Source organism: Cyrtonyx montezumae, unplaced genomic scaffold (genome assembly GCF_038088225.1).
Source record: "Cyrtonyx montezumae isolate F1298 unplaced genomic scaffold, pur_monq_1.0 scaffold_8, whole genome shotgun sequence".
Classification (NCBI taxonomy): domain Eukaryota; kingdom Metazoa; phylum Chordata; class Aves; order Galliformes; family Odontophoridae; genus Cyrtonyx; species Cyrtonyx montezumae.
Window position 1 is genome coordinate 36,188,954 of NW_027072089.1, and position 27,808 is coordinate 36,216,761.

Here is a 27,808-nt window from a genome sequence, read left to right on the forward strand (position 1 = left end):
CCTCCCCGGCGGCGCGGAGTTCCTCCCTTGTCGCCTCCCGCCGCCTTCGTTATCTCGTCGCCCTCCCCGTATCCCTCCCGCCTCCGCCCCGCGGGCATCCGGCCTCCGCGGGGGCGGCGGGCGAAGGAGTAAAAGGCGGCCCCGGGAGGGACCGCGGGCCGGAGCCGGAGCCGCGGCCGCCGGGGGAAGGTGAGCGGGCAGGGCGGGCCGAGCACCGAGCGGGGCTGGGAGCGGCTGGGCGGGAGAGGAGCGCTCGCTGTGGTTCATGCCGTTTGTTTTGGGAGAGCTCGATCCTCCTCCTGTGTGTGGCTCAGGAGGCCTGGTGCCTGCTGGGGGCCGCGGTGTGCTTTGATTGCCGGTTCGTCTTGCTGCCACCCTAGGAGTGAGTGGAAGGAACTGCGTGACAGCCTTGTCTGTGCGACGTCTGAAGTCTGCGCGCAGTGCTGCTGGGCCGAGGTGTGTCATCCACTGAACGTCCATAAGCAGCTCTGTTAAGAAGTTGTGACCGAAGTTAGGTGTTTGGCTCAAAGTTGGCTGAGCTCGGGGCTTTGTAGCACTGCACCTCGGTGCGTTTTTACATTTGGGTGGTGACAGCTGTCAGAACGCTTCAGGTGAGCAGGATGGGTTGGGCTGTTTGCTTGCAGGAGGACCTAAGCAGAGGATGTCGCTGGTGTTTCAAGAAAGCAGCATACTTGGCTTTGTAATTATAGATGGACTGACACTGAAGTGGGACAGACCAAAGTGACTTGATTAGTAGTGCATAAGAAGTGCATTGGGCCTTTATCCACGTAGGCACACCTGTATTTTTGTGACTGCTGAGGCAGAGTCAACCTTCCCTTCCTCAGTGCCACTACCTTTGGTAAAGTGTTAGGTATAGCAATAGCATAAATTGTACTTAGACTGGACACAGAGTATTCCTGTGGAGCTCAGAACCTATGCTGGACTTGTTAACAGGGAGAGCAGGCAGGAGAATACCTTTGTCTGGTGGACAGTGAGTCAAATATGAGTGGGGATGGCTACCTGCATGCTGTGCTATATGAGCAAGGCCTTGACATTAGATCAGGAAGTGTTAGTTGCCTCTTTTCATCACTCACAAAACCACGCAAACAGTTTAGAGCCCTGCTGCACAGGAGAGGTGCTGGCAGCCTGGAGGAGATCCAGACAAGGGCCACCAGCAGTGTTGGGTGACTGTAACACGTGGAGAATTGTAGGAAGCTGTGTTCATTTAGCCTGAAGAACTTAAAGGGGATCTTGACTCTTCACACTGAATAGTTATTGTTAGGTTTAGATGCTTTTCAGCCAGGAGGCACAAGGCAACAGGTACAAGCTGCAGTGAGGGAAATTGTGACTAGAATAAAGAAAACTATTTTCACTGTGAGCATGATCAAGCACTGGGTTGGTGGCTGAGAGAGTGGTGGGATCTCTGTGAAGGTATTACAGTTTGGACTGGACGTGACCCTAAGCAACCTGATCTAACTCACTGACAGACAAAATGTTGGGCTAGCACTGCCAGGGATTCTTTCCAACCTAAATGATTTTGTCTTTCAAGATTAGGAAGCAGGTTTTTCAGAGTAGGATTGACTTTCCCTAAAGGAGGGAAGTACATTAGATATTACCTCTGGGGTTGGCAGCAAATAATTTTTATTTGTGTTTCTAGTTAGTGCATAGACTTGCGAGCAAACGTATAAAACTGCAGTGATTACATTTGAAGTGTTGCATCTAACATTGCATGCAGAAAGCCAAGTCATATTTTGCAAGGCTGGCATGCGTGGACAGGACTTTAAACTTACTTGATGAGGGCTTGGTGTTTGGAGAAAGCTATAAACAATTAAAAATGTAATAGGAAGGAAAACATAGCTTCAAATCATCTTTAAAGTTGTATAATCACCTCTGAGTTTTAAAAAGGTGTTTCTGCGCCAGAGCTCATTTTTCCATACTGTTCTCTAGTTATTAGGTGGAACACTGAGAAGCCCATAACAATCTGGTAAACATCAAATCTTACTCTTCAGTACTGCTTGGTCTCACCAGTTGCATTTCTTGTACTTGGCTGCGAGTGTTTGCTGTCTGCCAGGTTCTGGAGTTCATCTCTGACAAGTGGAATGAGAATTTTGTAAGCCTGGATTGGTGGAACAGGCATGGATCGTGTGAGACAAGTCCTTTTGTTTTCTTCTCTTAAATAAGGAGTTATCTTGAGCAGTGTGAGTAGGGGCCAATTTCAAAACAGAAAGGAAAGGAACCTCCTTGCTATATCTAAGTGGGAGTTAAAAAATGGGACTGGGAAATAAATGAGATGATTTCTGCTCTGGTGCCTGCTTCAATGTAGAATAAAATCGATCTGAATCTTTGTTATCATTGAGATTCTGATAGATTTAGCTGAATGATCTCTTATCAGCCCCTTGTTGCTTGTAAAATGGAGCAAGAGTAAAGGATTGGATTTTTTTAGAGGAGGTTGTTTTTAGTCCCCCTTGCAAGTCTGCATTATAGTTGCAAAATGCTTTTCTTCCTTGACCTGACTAACAGTTACTCCGGGTTTTGACCGGAACTTTACTAAGCTCAGAAGTTTTTTTTTTTTTCCAAGGTGCTGCTCCTTTTGTTGTAGAACTCAAGCTAAGATATCCAAGCATACAGATTGCCTCAGGTTTGTACGATGAAGTGACTACAGAGGTAGAACTGGAACCATGGAATATCAGCCCAAGGATATCTACCTCTCAAACTTCTTAGGAATTGCCAATGGGAGAAGACTTATGTCAATAATGCACAAACACAGTAAAAGCAGAGCACTTGAAGCTTTTAGAGAACTGTTGGTGATTTTCTTCCTCCTCCTTTCTTTATGTTACTTCTCTGCATGGTGCTCTGGGACTTGTGTTTCACTCTGTGTCCACTTGCAGGCACATTTGAAGGTCTCCATGTGTGTGGCCACGCTCTTAGTGAGTCGTGTCTGCTGTTACTGGAAATATTTGGTAGGTTTTTCTTATAGCACTTGATTTGAGGTTGTACTGATTTCTATGTGGTGAATGGTATGTGAATCAGAGAGGGTTTTTGTGTGATTAAACATACAGGCAGGTTTATCTGTTTTATTTGAGGATTTATTCATCTGGTTTTAATTTTTTCTTCTTTTCTTTTAGTTAAACAGAAGATGATAGGTAGCAATGAATCCTCTACGGAAGAAGCAGTACCTATGTCCTACTTAACCTTCCTGGCTTACTTAATGGGAGAATGGACTGGTGTGGAACACACTGAAGATTTTCTGAGTTATGGAGTCTACCTTTCATGGGTGCTTTTTCCACTTGCGATAGTTTTTATACTTCCACTAGCTATCTTCTTCTTCTGCTTCAACACTTCCCTTCTCCTTCTTCATATTTATAAAAGGAGGAAGAATGGATTAAATGAAGGACATTCTGGTGATGTTTGGTATGGTGCAAAAGAAATGTTGGCTCACCTGTGGGATGGACATGGGAGAATATGGCATGGTAAGCAAAATCTGATTTTTTTCTCTAAAATGTGCTGAAGTTGAGTTCCTGGATTTACCTGTGAGGATGATGAGGTGTTTTTTTTTCTTTTTTTATTAATTAAAATTCTTTTTCTTTTTAACTTTTAGTAACTTCTCCTAGATTTTCTTTTTTCTGGGAGGACCTGAAGGGAAAGCTATGTTAAAAATCATTTTAATTTGCTATGTCTCAGAAATCATTTAACAAGCCAGAAAAAAATATAAGAAGGCCCTTCTTACAGTTCTTTCAGATTGAGTATGGAAGCACTGGAAGCTAAATGCTAGTTTTCTAATAAGCAGTATCTCTACGTGTGTTTGCATAATTTGATTGCACGTAACTGATGTCATGCCAGATGTTACCAGGAAGAGGCACTTGATGTTGGTTCACTCACTAGTTACTACTTTAACGCTTTTGGACTCTCGAGTCAATTTACAGAGCCCTGCTTTTTGCATTTTCTTTCCATGTATTTTTGACAACTACTTTCTCTAGTAGAAGAATATCATAACTAAGGGCTCTGCTCCTTGTCCTTCTGCTGTTATATCTTTTCTAAAGGCAGACTTAATAAATGATTCGGCTTCTTTCTAAGGAAATCATAAGCTTCTTTCAGAACCATTCACTCTGTATTCAGCTAAAAGAGAAAGAGATGTTTAAGAGCAATTTACATAAAGAACAAATCCTTCTTGAAAATCATCTCTATTTGTTCTCCAGTCAAAGGAAAGAAGGTTTTCAAGGCATTGATAACCAGATGGTGCAGCTGTATCACATAGGCTTTGTAAGACTAAGATCTAACTTCTGAATCTGAGAAAGTACACTAGATCAAAATCAACAGCTATATCAAAGAGCTTAAAATGCTCACTTCATAATGCAAAGCTATTTACTTATTTTTTTCATAAGAAATTTTTTTAAGGCTTTGGCTTTTTTTCATCCATAGTAACTTTTTCATAAGATCTGACTTATTTGCTTTATCTTTATTTAAAATTTTTTATCCAGTCCCTCACCTATTATTGTGACTTTTCTTTCTGCCCTTTAAGCTGCTTCCACTTCACTTAGTAAATTATGAAATGATTTACGTTTTTTTTATTTTATTTTTCCCCTACCTGATTAATCAGTATGTCGTAGGAAGAACTTTTCTTCCTAAAATCTCAAAACATTGCAGGGGAAAAAAAAAAGAAATAACCCCAAACAAAAGCCCAACCTTATACATGATACCTGTAACTTTATTATGCAAATGCTAGCCACAGATATCACTCTGATTATGCTCAGCTAGCATGGAGCACAGTTAGTGGTCACTTGGGGTGGTGTAGATGGTAGGCAGATGTTTGTCTGTAATAGGTTGCAGCTCCACAGGCATAGAAAGTAGAACTGTGGGAGAAGAGCTAGAAATACAGACAGAAGTTTAAAAAAAAAGGGGGGGGGAGGGAAGAAGGAAGAGGGGATCTGCACACCTGATTACTTCAGAAGGAGTGGGATTTAAAAAAAGAAAAAAACAAAAACAAAACAACACCACAACAATGCTGCAACAAAACTGTTCGTTGTTAACTGAATGTTTAACTGAATGTGTTCTGAGCTGGTCCATTTTATTATTTTGTGTTGACTGAATGTTCACCTTTAACTAAATGAGAAACACAACACTTGTGTGTGTTCGTGTATGTTTCAGTTAAGCATACAAAGTCCCAAACAGCTTTTAGTGCTTAGTGGTGGAAAAGTAGTGCAAGGATAACTCTGAGAGAGGTAGCAAAGATGAGTTTCATACCTTGGAATAAAAAAAAAAACCATAAAGGAGTGTTGTGTTAAATTGCCTTAAACAGTGGCTCGCAGCAACGAACTTGTCTTTGAAAGACAGGTAGTAGCTTGAAGCAGTAGTGTTTCAACTCTCCTTTTCTGTCCTTATTTTGATTTATCTTGAGTGATTGATTCAGAGAACTACAACCTCGAAGGCAGTGAACTGAAAAAATAAGGTAAAATTATGCAATAGTTGAAGAGAGTGAGGCTGTTTTTGTTGTTGTTCTTGTTCTATCTTTAAATAGAGCTTTAAATAAAGCATGTGAACATGAAGCTGTGAAAGAAACTTAGTAAATGCTGCAAGACAGCTTTTGACATTTTGGGAGACATTTTGCTCTAGCAGTTCTTAGTAGATACTGGTTTCAACTTCCCAACCTGATGCAAGTTAGCTTTTAGGATGGAATTGTATTATATTTTGATATCCATTATGCTTTTAATTCCTAACAGGTTATGAACTTCATGGGGATGAAAATATCCCAGAAGGACCAGCACTGATTGTGTTTTATCATGGAGCTAGTCCTATTGACTATCTCTATTTCATGGCTAGACTTCTTATACGAAGGAAGAGGTACTGCCACGTAGTAGCGGATCATTTCGTCTTTAGATTACCAGGTAATATACTGCAATATAAAAAATCAGTTTGAGAGGGTTTTTTACTTTTTTAATACAATTATTAAAATTTGTTGTATAAAAGTACAGCTTTCAGAACAAACTTTCAGACAGATTTAGTCTGGAAAACGACTGTTCTCAGTAAAGAGTGTGTTCTTATCAATAAACTTACACAGCTGGCCCATGCGAGGATGATTTGCACTTCAGTCTGGGCAACACTTCTAATTACTCTAGAGTGTTTTGAACCAAAGAGAAGAGGATAATGGGCGAAAGACTTGTCTCTGTATTAGTTGGTAGCTGATACTCCATACTATACCTATAAATGTTTAGGCATGATTGATAATCAAATGTTAGAAATTCATTAATGATACCAAACTGGAGAAACAGTTGACACTCTGAGGTTAGAGCTAGTATTCAGAGTGACTTCCCAGGAAAGGACTGGTAGAAACATCATGAAGTTCAGAAGTGAATAAGTTATGAATTTTGGGTGAAATAATCCCATGTGATGGGACAGATGGGAGTCTGGATATAAAGTAGCTTTATTCAGCACTGCAGTGGACAACGAAGTGAACGTGGCCAAAGACTGAGATCTGATTCACATCTATACATATTGGAGTGGGAGGCAAAGGGACGAGGCTGGACTCTTCTTAGCAGTGTGTGCAAGGGGAAATGGCCACAAACAGAAGCATGGGAAGTTCTGCACAAAGGTGTGTGGGAACTTCTTCACAGTGAGGGTGATGGAGCACTGGAACAGGCTGCACAGAGAGGTGGTGGAGTACACATTTGAGACCTGCTTAGAACCTGGTCTAGGGAGCTGCTTTGGCAGAGGAGATGGTCTAGATCATCTCTAGAGGTCCCTTCTGATTCCTACAGTTCTGGATTCTGTTACAGAGGTGCCCTGCAAACTCAACTGTGGGCTTGCCTTTTACAACCTGAGTGTAGCCAGAAGGTTAAAGGGAGTGGTTGTTTCCCTTGATTTGGCACCTGTGAGAGCACAACCACAGCAACACTGTGTCCTGTTCTGTACTTCCCAGTTTGAGAGAGATATTGACTGGAGGCTGGAGCATACTCTGTTTGTTTGGTTTGTAACAAACAAAGGTGGAGGAAGATATTACTGCTCTCTTTGATTACTTAACTGTGAGCTACAGGGAAGATGAGTCTGACACTTCTGAAAGGTACTCAACATTAGGATGACAAGCAACAGAGGCAAGCTGCAGTGCGGTAGGTTCCAATTAGACATTTGGAAAGGTATTTTACCGTAAGGATGGTTGCACACCTAAGCAAATTGTCCAAAGCAGCTGGGGAATCTCCATCCCTGGAGATTTTCAAACTCTGCGGGCTGAGGCCCTGAGTAGCTTGGTCCAGTTGGACAAATTGGAGTGAAAGGTTGTAATTGATGGTCTTTAGAGATCCATTCCAGTGTAGATAATTCCCTGATTATGTATATGATTTTAAGGCTGTTCAGAGAATGTGAGCTCAGGTAATTGTTTTGGATTGTGTCTTGAGATCTGCACAGTCATCTATGGCAGGCAGCCTAAATAGATGGAGTTCTTTTGTGAATCCAACCAGAAAGATGGCCATCCTTTTGTACTAGTACTTAAACTTTCTGATCTTAAGACTTCAGATAAATAGGATGCCTTTCCAGAAAATGTTTTATTTAACCAAAATTTACTAGACTTTTTCGAGGAGAAATATGGGGAAGGCATACTTGGATTAGATGATTTAATGATCCTTCTGATAATACTCATAAGTATGTTATAAATAGCTGTGGAGAATAGCTTGTCCCATGGACCTGGATCTTGGATATGTGCCAGTTTGCTGTTGTTAATATGTAGTCTCATTGCCTCCTCATCAGGCACTTCTGCACCAGTTTAACTGTGGTTAATTGGGTTGTATTTGTAGCATGTTGCTATGCCTCCTGAGGGATGCGTGAGCCTGTAAGTGGTCAAACAGGCTTAAGTCTTGACAGATACAACTTGATAACTTATGAAAGGGAATTTAAACTAATAGAAGAATTCCTGCAGATACCTGGCAGTTCCTTTTGAACATCGGGGTTAAGTCCAGTTGGCACGTGGTCACGAGTGGTGTTCCCCAGGTGTTGGTATTGGGGACTGTCCTGCTCAGTATCTTTATTGATAACCTGAATGTGGGGATTGAGTGCACCCTCACTGTGTTTGTACATGACACCAGGTTGGGAAGAAGTATAAATGAGGACATTCCTGAGGACAAGAGGGCCGTTTCAGAGGGATCTGGATGGGCTAGATAGCTGGGATGAGGCTGATGGGATGAAGTTCAGGACCCAGCACTTGGTCTTGCTGTACTTTGGCCACAACAAGCCCATGTAGTGCTACAGGCTTGGGACAGAGTGGCTGGAGGACTGTGTAGAAGAAACCGACCTGGGGGTGCTGGTTAACACTTGGCTGAACATGAACCAGTAGTGTGCCCAGGTGGCCAAAGAGGCCAGTGAAGCCCTAACATGTGTCAGAAGAAGTGTAGCCAGGAGAAACAGGGAAGTGACCGTGCCCTATGCTCAGTCCTGGTGAGGCTGCACCTCGAGTACTGTGCTCAGTTTTGGGCCCCTTACTACAGGAAAGACATCGAGGCCCTGGAGTGTGTGCAGAGAAGAGCAGCAAAGCTGTGGAAGATCTGGAGCACAGGTCTGATGGGGAGCAGCTGAGGGAGATGGGATTGTTCAGTCTGGAGGAGGCTCAGAAGAGATCTCATTGTTCTCTACAACTCCCTGAAAGGATGTTGTGGTGAGGTAGGAGTCAGCCTCTTCTCCTGTGCAACTAGTGATTGGAATAGAGGGAATGGCCTCTAGCACCAGAGGAGATAGAATATTAGGAAAAATTTCTTCTCCGAAAGAGTGGTCACGTGCTGGAATGGGCTGCCCAGAGAGGTGGTGGAGTCACCATTCCTGGAGGTGTTCCAGGAATGTTCAGACATCTTGTTGAGCAGCGTGGTTTAGAGAGAACTGTTGGTGACAGGTGGACTGGATGATCTTGGAGGTCTTTTCTGACCTGGTGATTCTATGACTGTGATTGCCTAATGTGTCTGTCTTTCATGTTGATGCAGAAGAAAATTGTGTGCTTGTCTCAATCTCTATTGAATCAGTACTTTGTATATTTCTGTTATTTATGTTTTAAGGGCAGAAGGCTATAAAACGCAGTCCTGGGCTTATTTTTTTCTTTCGTGATTTTCTTTTAATTCGAGAGGTTAGTCACAGGAAAATAAAGAAAAAAGAAAATCTTTTCCTGAAGAATGCAGTGAGAACTGAACTTTCACTTGTGTTCTGCTCCCTTGGCTTCTCTAGGATCTGCTTCCTAGGGTCATCTAGGAGCCCTCTTTAAAAGGTGTCTTAGACATCTAGGTCTCTGTCCTATAGTGTCCCACAGGAAAGGAGCTGTGGCTTCCTTTCTGTTACACAGACAAAGGTCCTATACAGTTTGTTGTGGTTTGTGGGCTAATTGTTCTGCAGGTATACATGCACAGATACATACAGTTGTGGAAGGTTGGGTTTAGTGACCTGGTTGATTCCTTTCTCTCTGTGTTCCTCAAGACTGTCTGCAGGAAAACCTTGAGTGATTTCCTTGCTGTTTTGCTGACAGCGAGCTGATAGACCCTAGGTCACTGGGTACAGATACAGAAATTTATGTCATGCATAATTCTTCTGAGATAAGTATTTTAGTAGGTACTCTCCAAAGGATTTTTCAAACTTCTGTGAGAGGATGGTGTTGTGGGTGAACAAATAAAATTGCTGAATGTACCTAATCTTGAATTTCTTGATGTTTGGAAAATTTAGCATACCATGACATTCTGGCTTTGTGTTTAAAGTGGAAAAAATAGATTCTCAGTGACTTCCATGCTATAGGCTGGTACTGCCTTGGTGTGTTTTATCATGCCATGGTGAGCCTTGGCATAGAGTGCCCTGGCTGTTTCTTCAGGGCCACAGGATTAATTCCTCTCTCTCTGATGCTCTAGCTTGCCACATTCTGCTGTTAGAACAGAAGTATTAATAGTAATGTATGATTTGCTGGCTGGGATGTGAGGTACAGTCTTACATTATGAGCTATACTGAAAGTCAAGGGGAAAATATGACTGAGAAACATTGTGGAGACTGGAAACCTCACCACTATTCCGTTACAGAATAAGGTCTGTATTCTGTTCATATTCTTTTCCTGTTTTTTTTATGACCTATGAACTGCACAGACTTGTTGTTACTCTTGTCACCCCTGCCCCTCCTTTCCACTGTGGAAAGGAAAACTATTTTCACAACTTCTGCTTCCTTAGAATCTCTCTTCCTTCTTATCTCTACCCTTACTGTTACTGCTTTTTTCTCTCCTGAGTGCACAGTTAGAAAATCGATGAGTGACAAGCAGCTTCCTACCACCAGGTACATTTCAAAGAGCTTTAATGAGTTTGGGAGTGTAAAACCTCATAAAAAACAACTATATAAAATCCCCAAAAGGAAACCTCCTGCGGGAAATGAAATCACTTGAGGAAAACTAGAAGAATCCTCTGTGGAGGTGCTACTAGATGAGGTCTGTTGGTGTTATGCGTAGTATGTGAGGCAGTTAAACTTTGAGAACTACAACAGAATTTGTGTTCTGGCATCGTGATTACAGATAAACGCTGACTGTGTATGGATATAAATCATTACATTTTCACACCACCTACAAAGACTAGTTAGAGATTGGAGTTTACCTAAGAATAGTGATATGCTGCCTCATGATCTCCTTCCAGAGTTCTTATTTTATCTGATGATCTGTTTTTGAGAGCTAAACTTTGCTAGATCAGTTCTGTACCTTTGTTTGGCTGATTAAGTTTTGCTCTGTGGGAAACCAGAAGAAAAATAAGTTATCTTTCCCATACTGCTCAGTGATCTGAAGTTCCCATTTCAGTATGCAGTGTGCACAAATACTACATGCATTTAAAATACATTAATGTAAGTGAATGTGATTGGTTTCTTGCTAGTTCTTTTTCATTATACTGGTTGTCTAAATTGAGCTAGTTGTCTAAATATGTCCATCTGATAACCTGTAAGCAATTTTTGATGTTCTGCTGCTCATTAAAGGGCAGGGTAAGTACGACATACCTCATTTGAGATGTGAGGAGATTGTGTAACTTTATGGTTTTTAAACTTGAGTAAATGAAAACTCTTCACCTAAGATGCATGTGTCCATTCCAGGCTCCCCAGATCACAGTGCTGTGTAGTGAAAGGCCGCTGCAGGGATTGAACTGAGGAGTCAATCCCTGCAGTGAGAAAGCTATGTTTCATTTGTCATTCTTCTCCTTGTGCACAGACTGCTCCTTGTGTGCTGAAGTTAACAAAACAAATGAAAAAAAAAACAACAACATAATTTGCTGATATTTTCTTTTGTTGGACTTTATTATGATTGTGTTGCATTGCTTGAAAAGTAGAGCTTGAGCATAAAGAAGGTACGCTGGAGAAGACTTAAGAACTCTGAATGTGGCATTCAGTACTTGCCTGTTTTTTCTTTCTTCCAGTTTATAACTGATTTTGAGGTAGCATCTGACTTCACTGTGACAGAAAACCGAGGTTTTCACCTTCTTAAACTGAAATTTACAAGCAAAGCTTTGTCCTTCTAGAAATACTTTGGTTTGGGGTATTAGGCTGTTAGACAAATTTCAGCCACTGCGTTATATTTTGGGGGTTTATGCTCAGTGATGGTATGGATTAACATTTTCTGTATTAATATTGATCTTACCTCACAGGTTTCAAAATGTTTATTGAAGTACTTGGCGTTATGCACGGACCAAAAGAAGTATGTGTTAGTGCTCTGAAGAAAGGCTATCTGTTAGCTATTTCTCCAGGTGGAGTTCGGGAAGCGCTCTTCAGTGATGAAACGTACACTATTATGTGGGGTAATCGAAAGGGCTTTGCCCAGGTGGCCATCGATGCAAAAGTGGTAAGTATGATGTATCGCAGAAGCGAAGCAAAAAGTGCTAACTCCTTGGTTCCTTCTTCTAGGGGACTGTTTTGGTCATCAAATATTTGGTATTAGATTGCTGAGTGACATGAATACAGTCTTTTTTTAACTGTATTTCCAAGACTTGTCCCTTTTGATAAGAAGGTTTTGGAGTCTAAGAATACTGTGGTTAAGAAATCCAGAGTTTAAAAGAATAAGAGGTGAAATCGAGGACAGTTTCTAGATTACGATCTCATTTTACACCTGCCTGGTCGGGGTTGTTACAGCTCAGCCTCTTACCAGAATGACTGGAGAGCAACCACTCCATTGTATTTCTATTTCTCCTATTGTTGAAATAGGCTGTAAATCAGCACATTTGCCTGTGCTGTTGTACTCATGCTAGAAGCACTGGTATTATGTAGTGCATTGGTATTTTTGTGCTAGCGAGGGATCTTTAGGGCATAGAGCAGCAGGAAGAGATGCTGCTTATTAGTGTGAACCATTTCTCTTCAGTTCTGCCTCATGTAAAGCATTATCTGTGATCAGTAGGCAGGATTATTCGAATGGGACCAACTATGGAATGCACAGAAATGCATAATATATTTGAACTGCAACTATTTTAATAACACTTCAGTAACGCTTTCAGTCTCTCTCATTCTATATTTGTACTTGAAAGTTGTATGCATGTCTATAGGTCTGCATATATCTAATTTGAAATGGTGTCACTCCACGAGTTTTATGCTTAAACACTGCCAAAGACAGACTAGTTAAGTATCTGGATTTTATACCCAAGTGGAGAATATTTTTAAGACCTAATTTTAAATTGGTTTCACTTCTAACCAGGAGGAAAGTAACACATTTTAAGCAAGATATTTTAATAGATTTAGATTTTACTAATACTTTGTATTAGCATACGAAATGCCATACTTGGAATTCAGCTATGCTTGTACTGCTTTTATTTAACTGAATGTATGTTTGGTTTGCTTTGTGCACTCATAAAGATCTTGCAGTTTCATTATCCCCTACTTCATAAAAGAGATGCAGAAGAATAGGAATAGTGTTGGAGGCAGGATGAAATTGATGGAAAAAAAATAATCTGTATTTAGATTAAAGAGGAACTAGAAAGAGTATAACTATTTGTGGAAAGAAAAATATTTCTGAACATTAGTACTGGGACCTTCAACTTCCTCAGATTTTCTCATTTCAGCAGTTTGATTGCCAGAAATATTGTCATCTAAACCAACTTTTACAAGTTATCCACTTCTGTGTCAAAAGTAAGATGTTCCAAAGATGATGATTCTGGAATAAGGAATTTTATTACCATTTGCAGCTGCACTTCTTTAACTATCTACAGTTGCACTGGATTTTTTCAGACTTCTTTTTCTAAACACCTTGGTGCCTGTATGGAAAGTCTCATTTCTGTTTTTTTATTTTTTTATTTTAATTTTGTTTTAAAAAAGCTTGAAAGAATATGGATGCATGAAATTCTGAGCATTCTATGTTTTGATCATTTGTTATAAATTGATGTTGAAAAAAAAATAATGTGGTTGAACCTTCCCCCTCACATCATTCTTGCTCATCTTGACAGCTGTTTGCAAGTTCAAAAACAGTAATAAGAGCTTGAAATAATAACACTGTTCCAAACATTCATCATCAGAAATGAATCACGGACCTGTACTAAATATGGTGCATCATGTGCAGAGCAGTAGTCAGCACAGTAGAGATGAATCAGACAAGTTTAGGGTCCCAGTCTTGTGAATTCTTTGAGCCTAACTGCAAAAGAGACAAGAATTTTAACCACTGGATTCACAAATGTGCAAGTACTTCTAGACAACAGGAGGCTTAAATGCTTCGTAGGTTCTGAAATCCTGTACTGCATTAAGAAAATGGATTTGCTGAATCCTCACAGTGTTCTCCAGGCTGAAACCTCGTGGCAGAAGGTGGCTGAAGAAATTAATGAACCTTTGTTTTGCTCTCTATATGTCCTTGTCTGACAAACACTTTTGAAATTAATTTGTGTGTTGGGTTTAAGTGAGGTAGCAACTTTTTAGATAGTGTTATCTTCATTAAATTCTTAATATGTTTTTTCCCTCCTAGCCCATCATTCCTATGTTTACACAAAATGTTCGAGAAGGCATTAGGACATTAGGAGGAATAAGTAAGATATTTTATATATTTTTTTGTAGTTTATTTTTCCATATATGTTTAGCCTATCTTTGTAGAAATAATCCCGTATAGATTTGAGAATTGACAAAGCCTTATTTCTTGAGGTCTGCTTACCACTGCAATCCCAAGACATGATCAGGATTTAGTCAGCATCAAATGTGGTGTTAGCTCATCTCAGTCGCTCAGCATGACAATGTATTTTCACAAAGAGGAAGAAAGGAAAAAAGTAGCCAGAAAAAGGCAAATAGGTTTAGAATATTGTTTTACTTTGCTGACAACTGCTAGACCAACTCTAGGCTTTTTGCTGTTAAGAACCAAACTTTGCTGGTGGCAGTTCCTTCAAATAACCTCTTAAAGCTCTGTGCTTATGTACTTAAACTTCATAATGTTTGAAACCTATTTCATCCATAGTCGTTATACAGTGCAGCACTAAATCTGTAGTTTTGCACAAACCTGTGTTTGCTTGCTCTTTCCTCATCTTTTTGGGGAGTTCTGGTACACTAATAGATGGGTATATGTCTGAAGAGCCCACCTTTGGGATGATTGTGTCTGCATCTCTGCTCATCTAACAGCCCTAGCTTTTCCCTTGCCCCCATGCTATTTTTTTTTTGCGTGTGTGTGTGTGTCCTCCGACTTGCTGCTGTCAGAAAGAGCCTGAATAGTCTCCTCCATACAGCACATTCTCTTTCAAATTATGACATCATCATTTTCATCAAAGGATTGCAGGATAGAACAGTTCCATTTCTCATCCTCTCTAATTATAAGCTATATTTTGGATGGAGAAAGCCCAGACATCAAATGTAGGCATGCAGAATGGTTCACACATTCTTTATGATCTGCAAAAATTAACAGCATTGTTACTGTTTTCAGGGGAATCTTAAGCCAGAAGGAAAGATTCTACTTTTATTCTATAGCAGAGGTACTAGAGGAATTTAATTATGTCACTCTGATTTCAGTAGTTTTGGAATATTCTTTGTTCTTTTAGGTTGTATACAGAATAACTGACATTTCAATCACTAAGATTTTTTTTAAATAAAATGGGTGCTAATTTTCTCTTATACAAGAGTTTTTAGGATAGATGTGTAGGAAGTGACATGAGGAAGATCTGCCCTCATAAACTGATGGAAATACCAGTTTTTCTTCTGTTTGTTTGTTTTATTTTCCTCTGTGTTGTGTTTCACTGTAACCAGAACGTGATCTCAAAGAGCAATTCAGAATTTACCACCACTGCTTTTTTGGTACATAAGACTTTTTCTGATCCTTTAGACCTCAGTGGGACTGAACATAGCAGTCTTGCACTAATAATAGTTTTGTGGGCTAACCTGTAAAATAAGGAAAATGATAACCTGTATTGGTTAGTATTCCCAGCTACTTCCCTATAGTGCTACTGAATTTTCCTCTGCTTTGATCTCTTGGCAGCTATTCTTTGGGGGAGTTTGAGAGCAAATCTTACATTAGTGTTAATGCAGCATTTGGGAAATGAAAGCCAAGAGGGGAACTGTACTTGAGATGACACGTTTGAGAATCTGGGTCATGGGCTGGATTACTCAACAAACCAGTTTCAGTTTTAAAACATGATGGAAAAAAAATAATTGCAGAGTAATCTCAATCTCTCTCTTTCCCCCCTCCTTTCCTTTATTTCTCCCCGCCTTCTTTTGTTCTCTTTTCCTCCCCTCCTCCCTAATTTTTTTTTTAACCTTAGAAATACTTAGGAAACTGTATGAACGTATTAGATTGCCAATAGTTCCTATGTACGGCTGGTTTCCAGTCAAGCTTCGTACGTTTATTGGAGAACCCATTCCATATGATCCAAATGTGACTGCTGAAGAACTGACTGCAAAGGTAAGAAAATATACATTTACATGCATATCTATAAGTATTGACTGTTCTGATAGAAAACACTAAAACATTCTTGTCAAGGTAATGATTTCTGCCATGGAGGTATTTGAAAGGTTGATGGAATTATACTCAATTTTGGACTTGCTTAACTTTCATTGTCCCTCTTCAGTGCTGTCTTTTATTACTAAACCTTGCAAATGTTCTTGACCTTCTCATGTCAATCCTATACCCTTTATTTGCTTCAGGAGACAACTTGGTTTAGAGACTAAGGAAGTTCAGTCCTCTGAGACTACTGTGAGCTGGTTTAAAAAAAACAAACGTGAAAATCATGAGCAGTTCAGCCAAGGGGAAGTGTTCCAGATCACTTAAAAAGTTACCTATGAAGTCTTTTAAATATAGCTAATCTGTGGCCACAGACTGTTGAAATTCCATAAAAACAATAAAACCCATGTAATTTCATGGTTTTGTACAGTCTGTTTTGATTCCTGTTTCTTCCAGTGTCTCTCCCAGCAAGTTTATTTTAGAGTGCTCACTTTCTTCAAGTTTAGATGGTTTGTAGAGTTGTCAGGTCCTCATATCCATTCAGCTTACAAATGGATTTCACAGCAGAGAGATACAAATCAGGTAAGTGTGGGTGCAGAGCAGTCAGATGAGGTGGCCCAAACAGCCGTGTCTGAAAGCTTTACAGAGGGTCATTTTTAGCATTGTGAAAACTTCAGTTGAGAGAAAGGGATTTTTATTTTTGACCATGCAAGTACCTGTTCAGTTGTCTGGCACCACCTGCTCATCCTCTGATGAGATCTCTGCAAAATGACATCTTTAATTGTTAGTCTGCATTGTCATGTGCCGTGTTTGTGGAGAACTGGGTGTCTCTTTTGGGAGTTGAGTCTGTCAGAGCCTTTCAGAGAAGCGTTGGTTTGCAGGAGGAAGGTGTTTGAATAACTTTCAGTCATGCTTTAGAGTCTTATGTTTCAATTTGTACCAAGGATCACTTTTCTCCTTGTTGAATGCTGGTTTTCCAAAGCAAGTAGGTATTCTGCCTCTGGCCTTAAGGGTTTAACAGCCTGTGCTTTTGTAGGCAGAACAGGCAAGTTACTGTTACCTCACCCTAACTTTTACTTATTGCTCTGTTTTTCAGTGTTCCCCACAGAGCTATTATATAACTGAACGGCTGCCATTAACTTGGCATGCTACATTTTTGAGTGAAAGTACTGTCAATATGCAGTATTTTAGGTGTGATCTAAGCATGCTTTACTGACCAGCTCCTTTAGGGGACTTAGATGCAGCCAAGACACAGTTGTGCTTCCAGTGTTGCTTCTGAGTTAGTGTAGAAGCAAAGTTCACACACAGTGAAAGAGTATTACTGATGCAAACGTGGGCATAGACAGAAGTTTCAGGGTTGCAGTAGGATACAGGTACTGACACGCTTTATAGATTTAGGTCTCTCTGATAACTTACTTCATCATCATTTTACTATTGTGTATCACTAATAGAGCTTGTGAGCACAGCTGCCAGAGATAAAAGTAACTTGTTTTCTGGTTTCCTAGCAATGATCCTGCAGACACATCAAGTGGGCTGAAATGACACTAAAAACCGGTGTTGTCTACTTGCAGAAGTTCTCCAATATTTGTAAAGATGAAAAGATCCTAGAAGTTAATGTGTTAACAACATAAAGATGACCCAAAACTTTTCTCTTTCCTTGCAGACAAAAGCAGCACTCCAGGCTCTAATAGCCAAACATCAGAAAATACCAGGAAATATACTAAGGGCTTTAATGGAACGATTTCAGACACGACAGAAAGAAGACTAAGGTCTTCTGAGTAAGCTACTATTTAGTTATGATATTCTTAAAGTCATATTAATAACTTATTCATTCTTCCAAAAATAGTTTTTAAATACTGTCCTAATGATACTGTTGTATATTTTAAGATAGGAGATGCTTTGCCCTGTCCAGTATCAGGCTTGGGAACACAAAGTTCAAGTAATTCCTAATGGGATAAAACTTGACTTCTGATAAATGCATTCCTACATTGAAAATGTTGATGCAAAAATGACGCTGCAAGTCTTTGTATGTTCAGTTTCTTGTCTTTCTTTTTTCCTTCTTTTTCTTTTCACCCCCCCTCAGTCTCATAGTTCCTACTTAACCTGGATGTTAGATGCACTGTAGAGCTGAAGTCTCATTGTGAACTCCCATGCTGCTCAAAAATCTGGTGATAAAGGAACCTGTTAACTTTCAGTGGCCTGCAGAACTGCTAGCTATGCCTGTAAAACCTGAGCTAGAAAATATTCCATTTTGCCAGGTTTGCTCAGAAAGTATTTGCATTGGTAGAAAGAACTGCAGTGAACTAAACAGGTCTGTTACAGAAACTGCTCTGGTGTAGAGTGAATCACAGCCCTATAGCTTGGCCACTATTTGAAGCTGATCCATAATGGATATCTACCCTCAAATATAGTGTTGTCAGTGACTGAATACTCAGTGATCCTAAATCTGCAGGTTCTTCTTTGAACAAATGAACCAAGCACTTTAAGAAATGAAAATGAGGTTAGTACTTACTAAACAAGTTCTGAATGCTTTATTATAAACGAAATTAAAAATGAATACAATGCTCCTTTAAAAAGTGATAGTTCCTTTGAAAAACAAGGTACATAGTATATACTATATATATATATACACACACACACACACACACACAAACACACACACATATATATATATATATATATATATATAGTATATATGTAAACTTTTAAGCCTCAGAATCAAACAATACTAACTCCTTGGTTCTTTCTTCTAAGGGACTGTTTTGATTATCAAGTATTTGGTGTTAGGTTGTTGAGTGACATGAATACAGTCTACTTGATTTTTTTTAACTGTATTTCCAGACCTCCATATTTTTCAAACATAGTTTTTATGTAAGTTATTAAATCAGACTTGAGAGGGGAAACTGAATAAGTAAAAAGAATTGAATGAACAGGAAGGCTTTAGTGCACTTACAGTAAATTAAGTTTTATTTTCTTGAACTAAAACCTACATTTTTACTGTCAAGATAGGAAAATGTCTGATATATTTCCTCTGGCAGCAAGCTTAATCTATAGTTCTAAAGTTAGTATCTGAGAAGTCTTCATTTTTGGGATGAGGGCAAATTCCTTAAGGAAAGCTAAAAAAGGTTTTTCTTTTATTATGTGGTCACTTTTCAACAGTGTTGGGTTTTGACTTTTTTTTTTTTTATAAAAAAAAAATTATTATTTTTTTAAAGAGCAGTTGTATTCAAATTAGTAGCCATTCCCTTCCCCCTAAACACTTGAGCACATGCTCTGGTTTATGCTCCTTAAAACAAAAATCAGTAGTATTACGGAACTGCGTGCTGATGATAACCTACAGTAGAATAATATCACTGTATGAAGAGATATTGTTAGAGTCTATTGTTTGAAAAAAAAACCCAAAATACTTTTTTATAATGTTACTTGATATTAAAAGCCTTTTGTGTGGTGCTGAATTAAGTTTTTTAAAGCTTGGTTAAGAATCATGTTATGTTAAAGCAAGTGCCCATTCATAAGCTCTAAAAATGATTTAGATTTTATTTAAGGGCAAGATTGTCCTTCAACTTCAGAAGAATTTATTTCAAAAACATAGTGTTAATACGTTGTATCATTAAAACTGATCATGCCAGGACACTGCATTGGAGTGCAATGTAGGTATGACTTTGTTTTTAATATCTAACTTGAGGAAAATACAAATCAATCTATGTTGTGAAATTCTCAAAGGCAGCTGAACAAAGATGAACGTTGAGGTTGTGTGTCTGTAAAAGAAAACTCAGTCAAAAATATTCCAGTGTGAATGAATGTACCTTTTGTGATCAGAGACTTTGTTAAAATTTATTTTGCTAAATGTTGGATATTTGATGCAATTTTGTCCCTTTAAGTATTGAAAGATGAGTATGACAAGTGAAGGACAGTACTGGTACTCTTTAAGTGTTCATATTTGTTTAGGCCTTTCATATTTATTTCTATATATAAAACTGTATAGAAGACACCTTTCAAATAAAATTGACAGTTGGAACAGACTCTGAGGTTTCATGTTGTGTTTGAACTGAATGAAATTATTACTGGCCTGCGCTGATGAACCTTCAGTGGTTTTGAGGTATTTGTAATATCCCTGGAAATCTCTTCCTAGTGTCTGAATAAGGGATGGAGGGATCCAAGCCCAGAAAGGAATGAATTAATGGGAAAGTAATTCAGACAACAGCGGACAATGGGACAAAAGTCATGTAAGGAATAAGGTTTGAGTTCTGATAGCTGTATTCAATTCTGCAGGAGGCCTTAAGAGGCACTGCAATACCACTGTGGTTCCATTTAAGATTTTGTGATACAAAGTTAAGTCATAAATACTGACTAATAAGATTTATTTGTATTTGGTTGTATAAATGATTTTCTGTGCATTTTCATTGAAAGGGGAGGGGGGGAGGCAGGTCTGTAGATTCGTACAGATAAGATTACAGAGTCCTTTTATAGCTGATTTGGTTAACTATGTGTTAGGCAGAAGTATTTAAAGTAAATTTGCAAAGCATTAGACTCGACCACTAATTACTTGATCAGCCTTTGGATATGCTGAAGACTTTCCAGGTTTCTCCATGGAAGCAGCACAACCAGGATATGCATTTTTGACACTGTTTGGAAGTGGAGATGGAACAGCTACAGTACTGACAGGTGTTTGTTGTTATTTCTGAGCAAGGTAACAAGCCTCCTACAGGCTGGTTTGCTGTCCTGTTGTGTAATAGCAGAACTCAGCCTGAACATCTATTATTAGGGTGCCTTTGTATGAAATTAATCACTGCAAATGCAAGCTAGAGCACTTAATCAGCGTTGTCAACACAATTGTGTGGTTCATCTTGTATAGGATTTGCTGTACAAGTATACCATTACGTTGCTTCATCCTGTTACACTCTGAAGAGAAAGATATAACTATGGTGACACTTAAATCAGCTCTGCAGTGCTTAATCCCTATTAAGTCTGTCATAGACACTAAGTTGGCTTTTTTTTTTGTGGTAAGTTATTTTTGCACCAAAACAAAAAGGAGTATCAAAAGTAAATGTGCATGGAATTTCTGTATGAGCATTATCATGGAGAACACATAGTAAGAAGGGTGATCTCCTAAACATTTCTGCTACAGTTCCATGAGGCTATCTGATGTCACTTGTTTTCTTAGTTCTGTTGACTTTGTGTCTACAAAGGTCTTTGACAATACATATCTATGGTGTTAATACTTTTTTTTAATTCATAAAATGAATGGTAGTCTCAAAGCAAATTTCTCATTGTGAGTTATTTGCAGTATTTGCTTGTCTGTTTTTATGGAATAATTTAGTTTGGCACAGACTACTTGTATCTTGACCTCTGGCTACTCCGTCCATTGAGTTCACATCACATGTTCCTTCCTAAAACCTCTTTCAGTTGTTGTACTGATCTCTCCATGTCAGAAAATTGATCAATTGAAAAATATAATAGACTTTCAAATTGTAGGGTGTATTCTGAAGGCAGTAATGAAAAATATAAAAACAAGACCCACAAATGAAGCAATCACACCCTGACCCCAAACTAATTTTGGAATGCTAATTCTGGACAATCTTGTGTCACATTCTATAGAAATAAAACTGCCTGGTCTCACATATCTTCCTCAGATACAGCTTAACAGATACTAGAAGTTGCAGCTGGGGAGCTGATTCAGTTAAATTCCAGTCTTTGTGCACTCCTTACTGCCACACTTAATGATTCTCCTAGGAGCAAACCCTACAAGGCTGATAATTAAAAAAGCTTTATATAAGAGAGCCTCTGGTACTTTCTGTCATATGTATGGTAACCACAGATTCCACTTCTGGGAGGTGGAAAGGTTTCCACATGGCAGCTGTGATAGATGAACTGACAGATTGCTCTTATACTGTGCAAGTTATTCAACCCTTCTGGAGGAGCATTTGGGTTGTATGCAGACCTGATGTTGGTGCTGATCTTACCAGTTTCAACTTGCTTTGATTACTCCATGCCCAATGCAGCATTACTTTGGCTTTGCAGAGCTTTCCTTGTGACACTGGATGTATGGTTTAGGAAATGTTTAAAATGAGAAGTTTGCTTTTGTTGCTGTCTGCTGAAAGATAAGGAGAACTCGGTATGTAGGCAGCTAAGCACCTATCAGTGCCCAGCAGCACATGTAACAGAGCAGTGGGAGTATAGGGATGACCTAAAAGAACAGGCAGAAAATCTCAGCCAATTAAGTGCATTGACCTCTCTATTTTCAAAAAAGGCCTAGATACTAGCTAATCTTACCAGCACCGTGTCTATGTTTGTGTGTGAATGATACCAGTTGTTCTGTATAAGCAGATACCTGAAACTTGCTTCAGCTGCTGTTGCAAGAGAAATAGCAAACTACTATTATTCCATCTACCTGCTGCTTTGAGAATGTCAAGATGATATCTTTCGTTCTTGCTTTGTCATTATTCTGCTTAATCATTTTTTTTATCAGCTTGTGGACTAAGTAGTTTCTGTAGATGTGCTGATTTCTAATAGAACTTCTTTTCAAACCAGGCAGCAAAATATGGGCTGTACCATGACAGCAAGCAAATGAATGGTTCCTAGAGCCCAAGCTTATGATGTTCATACAGATTTCCTACAGCGTAGGAGCTAACTCTATGGATTCCCATAGAGTTAGCTTGTGGTTTCTAACTCGCATAGAATTAGTTGGTGGTTTTTTTTTTTGTCAGCTGGAAGTAGCACCTCTGGAGGATTTGGGCCCCATTTCCAGTGTCTAAAATGGACAGCATCCATGTTAGCAGCGTGCATACATTCAGATAAATAAAGCATAGAATGCTCAGGACCCAAAGCAGCATTGCCACTTCAACAAATATTTGCAATACTGATTTTCCTGAGCTCCAGAGTAACCCACAGAGGAACACCAGGTTTTACAATGGGGGAAACACACATACTCAAATACAAGGGACTGTGGGCTACCAATTTCACCCAGAGAGGAGACCTTTTAAAAAGACCAATACTCTTTTTGGGGTTGTTCTTCAGAAGAAATTTTCTTCTTGGCAAGCTGTCCTGTTTCACCAGTCCCTCGTGCTTTCCAGGCAGTGTGCCAAGCAAGAGATGACAGAGTAGAGATGAAGAAGGAAAACGTACAAACCTGTAGTATCAGCCTTTTCTTGACAAGATGAGGATGCGATACCTCAAATTCAATCAGATTTGATCCTAAATTACTGGGAACAGTTCCTATTTTGCAACTGGGGAGAGCAAAAGACATTTGGCTGAACACCAGTAGGCTGCACCAAGAGAATGTGGAAGTGTTTTATCCCAATGTAAATGCCCCGCTGCTGGGGTGGAGTGAAATCAATTTGAGGAGGTTCAGCAGGTGGTGGCAGCTCATTGGAATAAATAAATGAAATGAAGAAAACATGACTGTTTCCAGGTAATTCATGTGCTGGCAATCAACTTTTCCCTTCTTGAGATCCCATGCTGCTTTGTCCGTGTGCCGAATTTACTTTTTGTTGCAGCAGAAGAAGCTGAAAGTTGATTTCTCCCAATAATCCACTGGCCTTACAAGAACCCATGTGAAATGGAAACATGATCCTGCACGGGGGGCTGAGTAATTTTCTTGGCCCCTTGTCCTTTCATTTTTGTCCTTACAGTTTGCTCCTCTGCTTAGTAAGCAGCATTGCCCCTCACTAATTTCTGCTGCCCCCAGCACTGAAAAGGATTAATATCAGCAATATTTCTGAAGTTTGAAAGGCTGTAAAATGCAAGATGGCTCAGCATTGCTCAGACACTGCAGTTGTTTCTGTTTTTAAGATGAAAAAAATATTGTATTAATGGCCAATCTGCAGAGTCCTTTGCCTTTTGGATGCTTGTTTCACACTTGCCAATACAGAAGCAGTAACTGCTAGCATGGAATAAAAACCAATATTGCATTGCCTTTGCAGGCATCTAAGGGCAAACAAAGGGTGTTTGCATGGGGATGTTTACAGTGTGAACATTTTGCCTTTCTTTTTTTGGCTATTTTTCCCCCTCAGGCATGGTGGCTGAAAGTTTGCAGCCAGCGTTTCTGATGTCAGAAACAATGAGGGCATGAGAATTTACAAGTGTTGCTGCCTTGGCTTGAGTGGAAAACCACACTGCTGAAGCAGAGGTGATTCCTCTGAATACTTCAGCTGAGTTTCTCTGGGCTTTAATACCAAATCCTGTGTTTGCATCCTGACAGGGCACAGGAAGAGCTCTGGTCAGGGCTGCATAGCAGTTAGACCAACAACCATGCCAACTGGCACATAGGGAGCATGCTATTCACACAGCCTGATGTGGACTGAAAAAGGCAGCACGAGAGGGGGCTTTGTTGCAGATTCGACATGAAAACTGGACATTTGGAGCCTGGAAAGAACCAGGAGACAGCACGCTGCCTCTCCATGTGTAGGGAGCAGCTGGTGGTGTCCAGCTCCATTTCTCACTTTCCCCATCACACCAGACAGGCTGCGTGTCTTCAGCCTGGCTCTCCTTTCTCCTTCTGCATGACTGGACCTGGACACTTGCAACTTCACCTCTGGGCACTGTGCCTTTGTGTATTTGTCCCTAAGTCAGGCAATTGTAAGAGAAATAACGAAGAGATCTTGAAACTAGAGGCTTCTCTCTTTTCTTCCTGCTGCACCAGGTGCCTGGTAAAGTAAACAAGTAAATCATCTATCAAGAGATCTGGCTTCCTGTGTGAATTCAAATGGCACCTCTTCAGAACAGCTTTTGATTCATGATAGTAGATAATGCAGAGCAAATTATTGCTTCTGATAACTCGGGTTTCAGAGAAATGTCAGATGATTTCTTCAAGGCAAACTGTAATGAACACAAGGCTTTTATGTTCTTCCAAGATTTTTTGTTTTTCTCTAAGGCTGCCCTGTTTTTTTCTTCTTCATCCCTTAGGAAATAGGAGAGCTATGATCTCAAAATATGTTGTGTGTGTGCACAGAAGAAGAAGTACTCCAAAGGATAAAAGTGCTACCAAACAGTTCCCTTCCTACTTCAGTTCTGCTTCAGGCAGAAATAGAAAGAGAGCATATTATCTCTGTGCACAGGAAGAAGCATCCTGTGGCGTAGAATGCTGGTGAAATGAATTATCTATGCAAGAAAAGTTAATTAAAGAAGTTAGGTTTTGTGAGGTCTGTATTCTAAACAATATTAAAACAAGTTAAACTTTCTCATGTCCCACTTGTATACGCTGTGCCAAGGGAATGACACAGCTGCTTGGCAGTGCATTGCAGTGACTTCTCAGCCAGGGCTCAGGGAGGGGTGTGTCGTAGCAGATCATCAGCCCGTTCCACCATCAGGCACACACTGGTGTGAACTGCTTCGGATCATGGGTCAACATTCCCACAACACAACGTACCTTGATGCAGTTCCATCGGGTTGTGTGGCAGATACTGAATGCAGTCTGTCACCAGTGCCCACGTGCTGAGCAGGAGACACAAGAAACTTCCAGGGGGAAGAAAAGATGGAGTTTTTGCTCTGTAATTCTTTCTGTAACAAAGCCTCATGGAGGTATTCTACAGGCAAGATAAACTGCTTTATATGCAGTATAAAGTATATGAAATCCTGTCCTGTTAGAGTGTTAAGAAGGTACTATCACAGAAATCTGGGGGTGCATCACCTAGCCTCATGTCTTAGCAGCACAGAGTTATAGATTGGGGTAGGGCAATGCATCCAGAAAAAAAATCCCTAACTAACAATAGATAAATGGAGCTGGATAACTCTCTAAAGATTGGATAGATTAGATATTAAAGCAAAAGCACATCTAGAGGCTAAACTTGACTAATTAGCTACAACTCACACATGTCACTTGGAAAAAAGACAGGACCATAAGGCGCATTAATTCAGAATTACCAGCGCTGTCGTGCCTGCTGTTGGCTGGGGCAGAGCTGCAACCCCTTGGTGAGCACTAGGGCTTCTCTCAGGAGACAAACCAGCCCATCCCCTCCATCATATCACAACACTGAACTTAAACTTCAACCTCATTTTTCCCTTACGAGCTCATGAAATGCTGTGCTGTGTGCACTGCTCACGATATTTCCTCAATTTTAATACGTATTTTTAAATGCTGTATTTTATTTCATTTTTTAGATATGACGATATGGGCTAAGTGAAGTGGCATATCAAAGTCAAAGAATTTGCATGTCAGCACAGTGGACCCTGGGATGAAGCTGGAGGCAAACGGTGACACAGGATACCTACTAGAGCACACTGACCAACCAGAGGAGCTGATCTGTTTCCTGCTACTATCAGGACGTTGGTAGGACACTCCTGAGGACACAAGGCCTCTGGCCAAATGCCACACGGGCAAAAGGTAACCTCATAGCTCCTCTCCCACTGCTGCTCTGGCACGGAAGGCTGGAATCAGAATCAGCATGAGAAGGTGACAGCATTTGAAATGAAGACTCAGATGTAACAGATTGCAAGCACAGCCCCAAGCAAAAGCAGATCCCCAAAGGAAAGCACAAAAACAAATACTGAACAGGTCTTGAAAGTAGATGAACAAACAAACAAACAAAAAGAGAAAGCCTTAAAGGGAATTTCTTGGAAAAGTTACAAAATCATCTGATTGTAAAAAAAAAAAAAAAAAAAAAGATGGGTAGAAACAAACATGCAATGAGGAAGGTGTGCTTTGCATAATGCTGCCCACTTCATCTGAAGGAGCCTCCAGATGTTCCCTGTTACTCTCATGTGACTGCAAATTGTGAAATAGCTGGTGTGCTGCGAGGTGAGAAAATCAGTGCTGTGTTGTAGGCAGCCGCTGATATCAGGGGAACAGCAGAATTACTTATTTGGTAGAATTTGCTTCAGAGCAGCTTTCAGAATTAGCTCATCACTCATGACAACACCTTTTACAGGGAGATGTGAGTTGTCTCCTCGGGAAAAAGCAGCTGGCAGATGCAGCAGTCAAAACTTATTTTTCTAAAACCATCCTCTAATCCCACTGAACATTGAGACACTGTGAGTATTCAGTCTGAAAAACAAAGGCTGCATTTTCTAGAGCTGCTGAGCATTGCTGGGTCCCATCTGAGAGTGCTGGAAGTGCAGGCCTTGACCGCCCTCCAGAATGATGCCAGGGCAAGCTCCAGCTGAACCACTCCTTCCCCACAGACATCTTTGCCTAGTGACTTTTTGTTGCTGATTACAGGTGGAAGCAAGCATCCCTGCTGAGCATGTCGCGAGCCCAGAGCCTCAATGACAGGCTAAGTCAGAGAAAGATGGAGACAACCAGCAGGAAAGGCAAATGCTTCTGGCACCAGGTCCATGCTTAGGTGACTTTCGTCTTTTTATTGAGACTTTTTTTTTTTTTTTCAGCAGTGCAATTTATCAAATTCCAAATCTGTATTAACTTTACAGATGCAAAAAAATTTCAAATCAGTATAAAGTTAACTTGCTTAAAACTTGGAGATCGCTTGGAGAAGAATTGCAGGAGCCCACATCTCAGTTATGATCCATTCACTCAAATTCTGTATTTGTAATAGAGTACATAAGCTTATCCTTCCATGTTTCAGGACACCGTCATTGATCTTGCCCTCTCTGAGCTGATCTGCTTGGTTAACACTGCACATCCTGTGAGCACATATGGCAGTAACACAAGTTGCTAGCACTTAACCATGCTTATTGGTGTGCTCAGGGCAGTACAGCGTATGCTCACAGCACTTAATTAGAACCCGACTGAAAAGAAACGGCTCGATTGCTGGAAGACCCACTAGGAATGAGTCTTCAGTTTTGTATGTGGCCTCCTACGAATGAGAAATCGTACCATTTGGAAAACATCAAGTGCTTAAGAACAAATGTGAAGTCTGTGATATACATGAGCCAGTGTGCTTGACCCGCAGGTCTGATGTGCTGCCACAGCAAACAAACTGTACAATATAAGCACTTCCCTACTTTCCCGTCTCACTTCCATAGCACAGAATTTACTGAAGAAATGCGTTTTATAAC

General features: G+C 40.1%; 1 protein-coding gene across 2 annotated transcripts; it reads left to right on the top strand.

Annotated features, from left to right (window-relative positions):
• Positions 1–26,432, top strand: LOC136059247 (DGAT1/2-independent enzyme synthesizing storage lipids). Of its 2 annotated transcripts, XM_065753287.1 has the most exons (8): positions 1–189; positions 3,126–3,470; positions 5,718–5,882; positions 11,616–11,809; positions 13,907–13,967; positions 15,678–15,817; positions 17,520–17,634; positions 25,955–26,432. In XM_065753287.1, the coding sequence occupies exons 2-7, from the start codon at positions 3,137–3,139 to the stop codon at positions 17,622–17,624; spliced, it is 999 nt and encodes a 332-aa protein (XP_065609359.1). In that variant the 5' UTR covers positions 1–189; positions 3,126–3,136; the 3' UTR covers positions 17,625–17,634; positions 25,955–26,432. The 2 variants fall into 2 exon arrangements, with proteins under 2 accessions (XP_065609359.1, XP_065609360.1); XM_065753288.1 differs by lacking the exons at positions 1–189; positions 25,955–26,432 and having other exon boundaries at positions 3,165–3,274; positions 3,370–3,470; positions 17,520–17,959.
• Positions 26,433–27,808: the final 1,376 nt, after the last annotated feature.

Coding starts and splice junctions, on each gene's coding strand:
- LOC136059247 (XM_065753287.1), top strand. CDS start 3,137: ATGATAGGTAGCAATGAATCCTCTACGGAAGAAGCAGTACCTATGTCC. Junction 3,471..5,717: donor ACATGGGAGAATATGGCATG/GTAAGCAAAATC, acceptor AATTCCTAACAG/GTTATGAACTTCATGGGGAT. Junction 11,810..13,906: donor TGGCCATCGATGCAAAAGTG/GTAAGTATGATG, acceptor TTTCCCTCCTAG/CCCATCATTCCTATGTTTAC.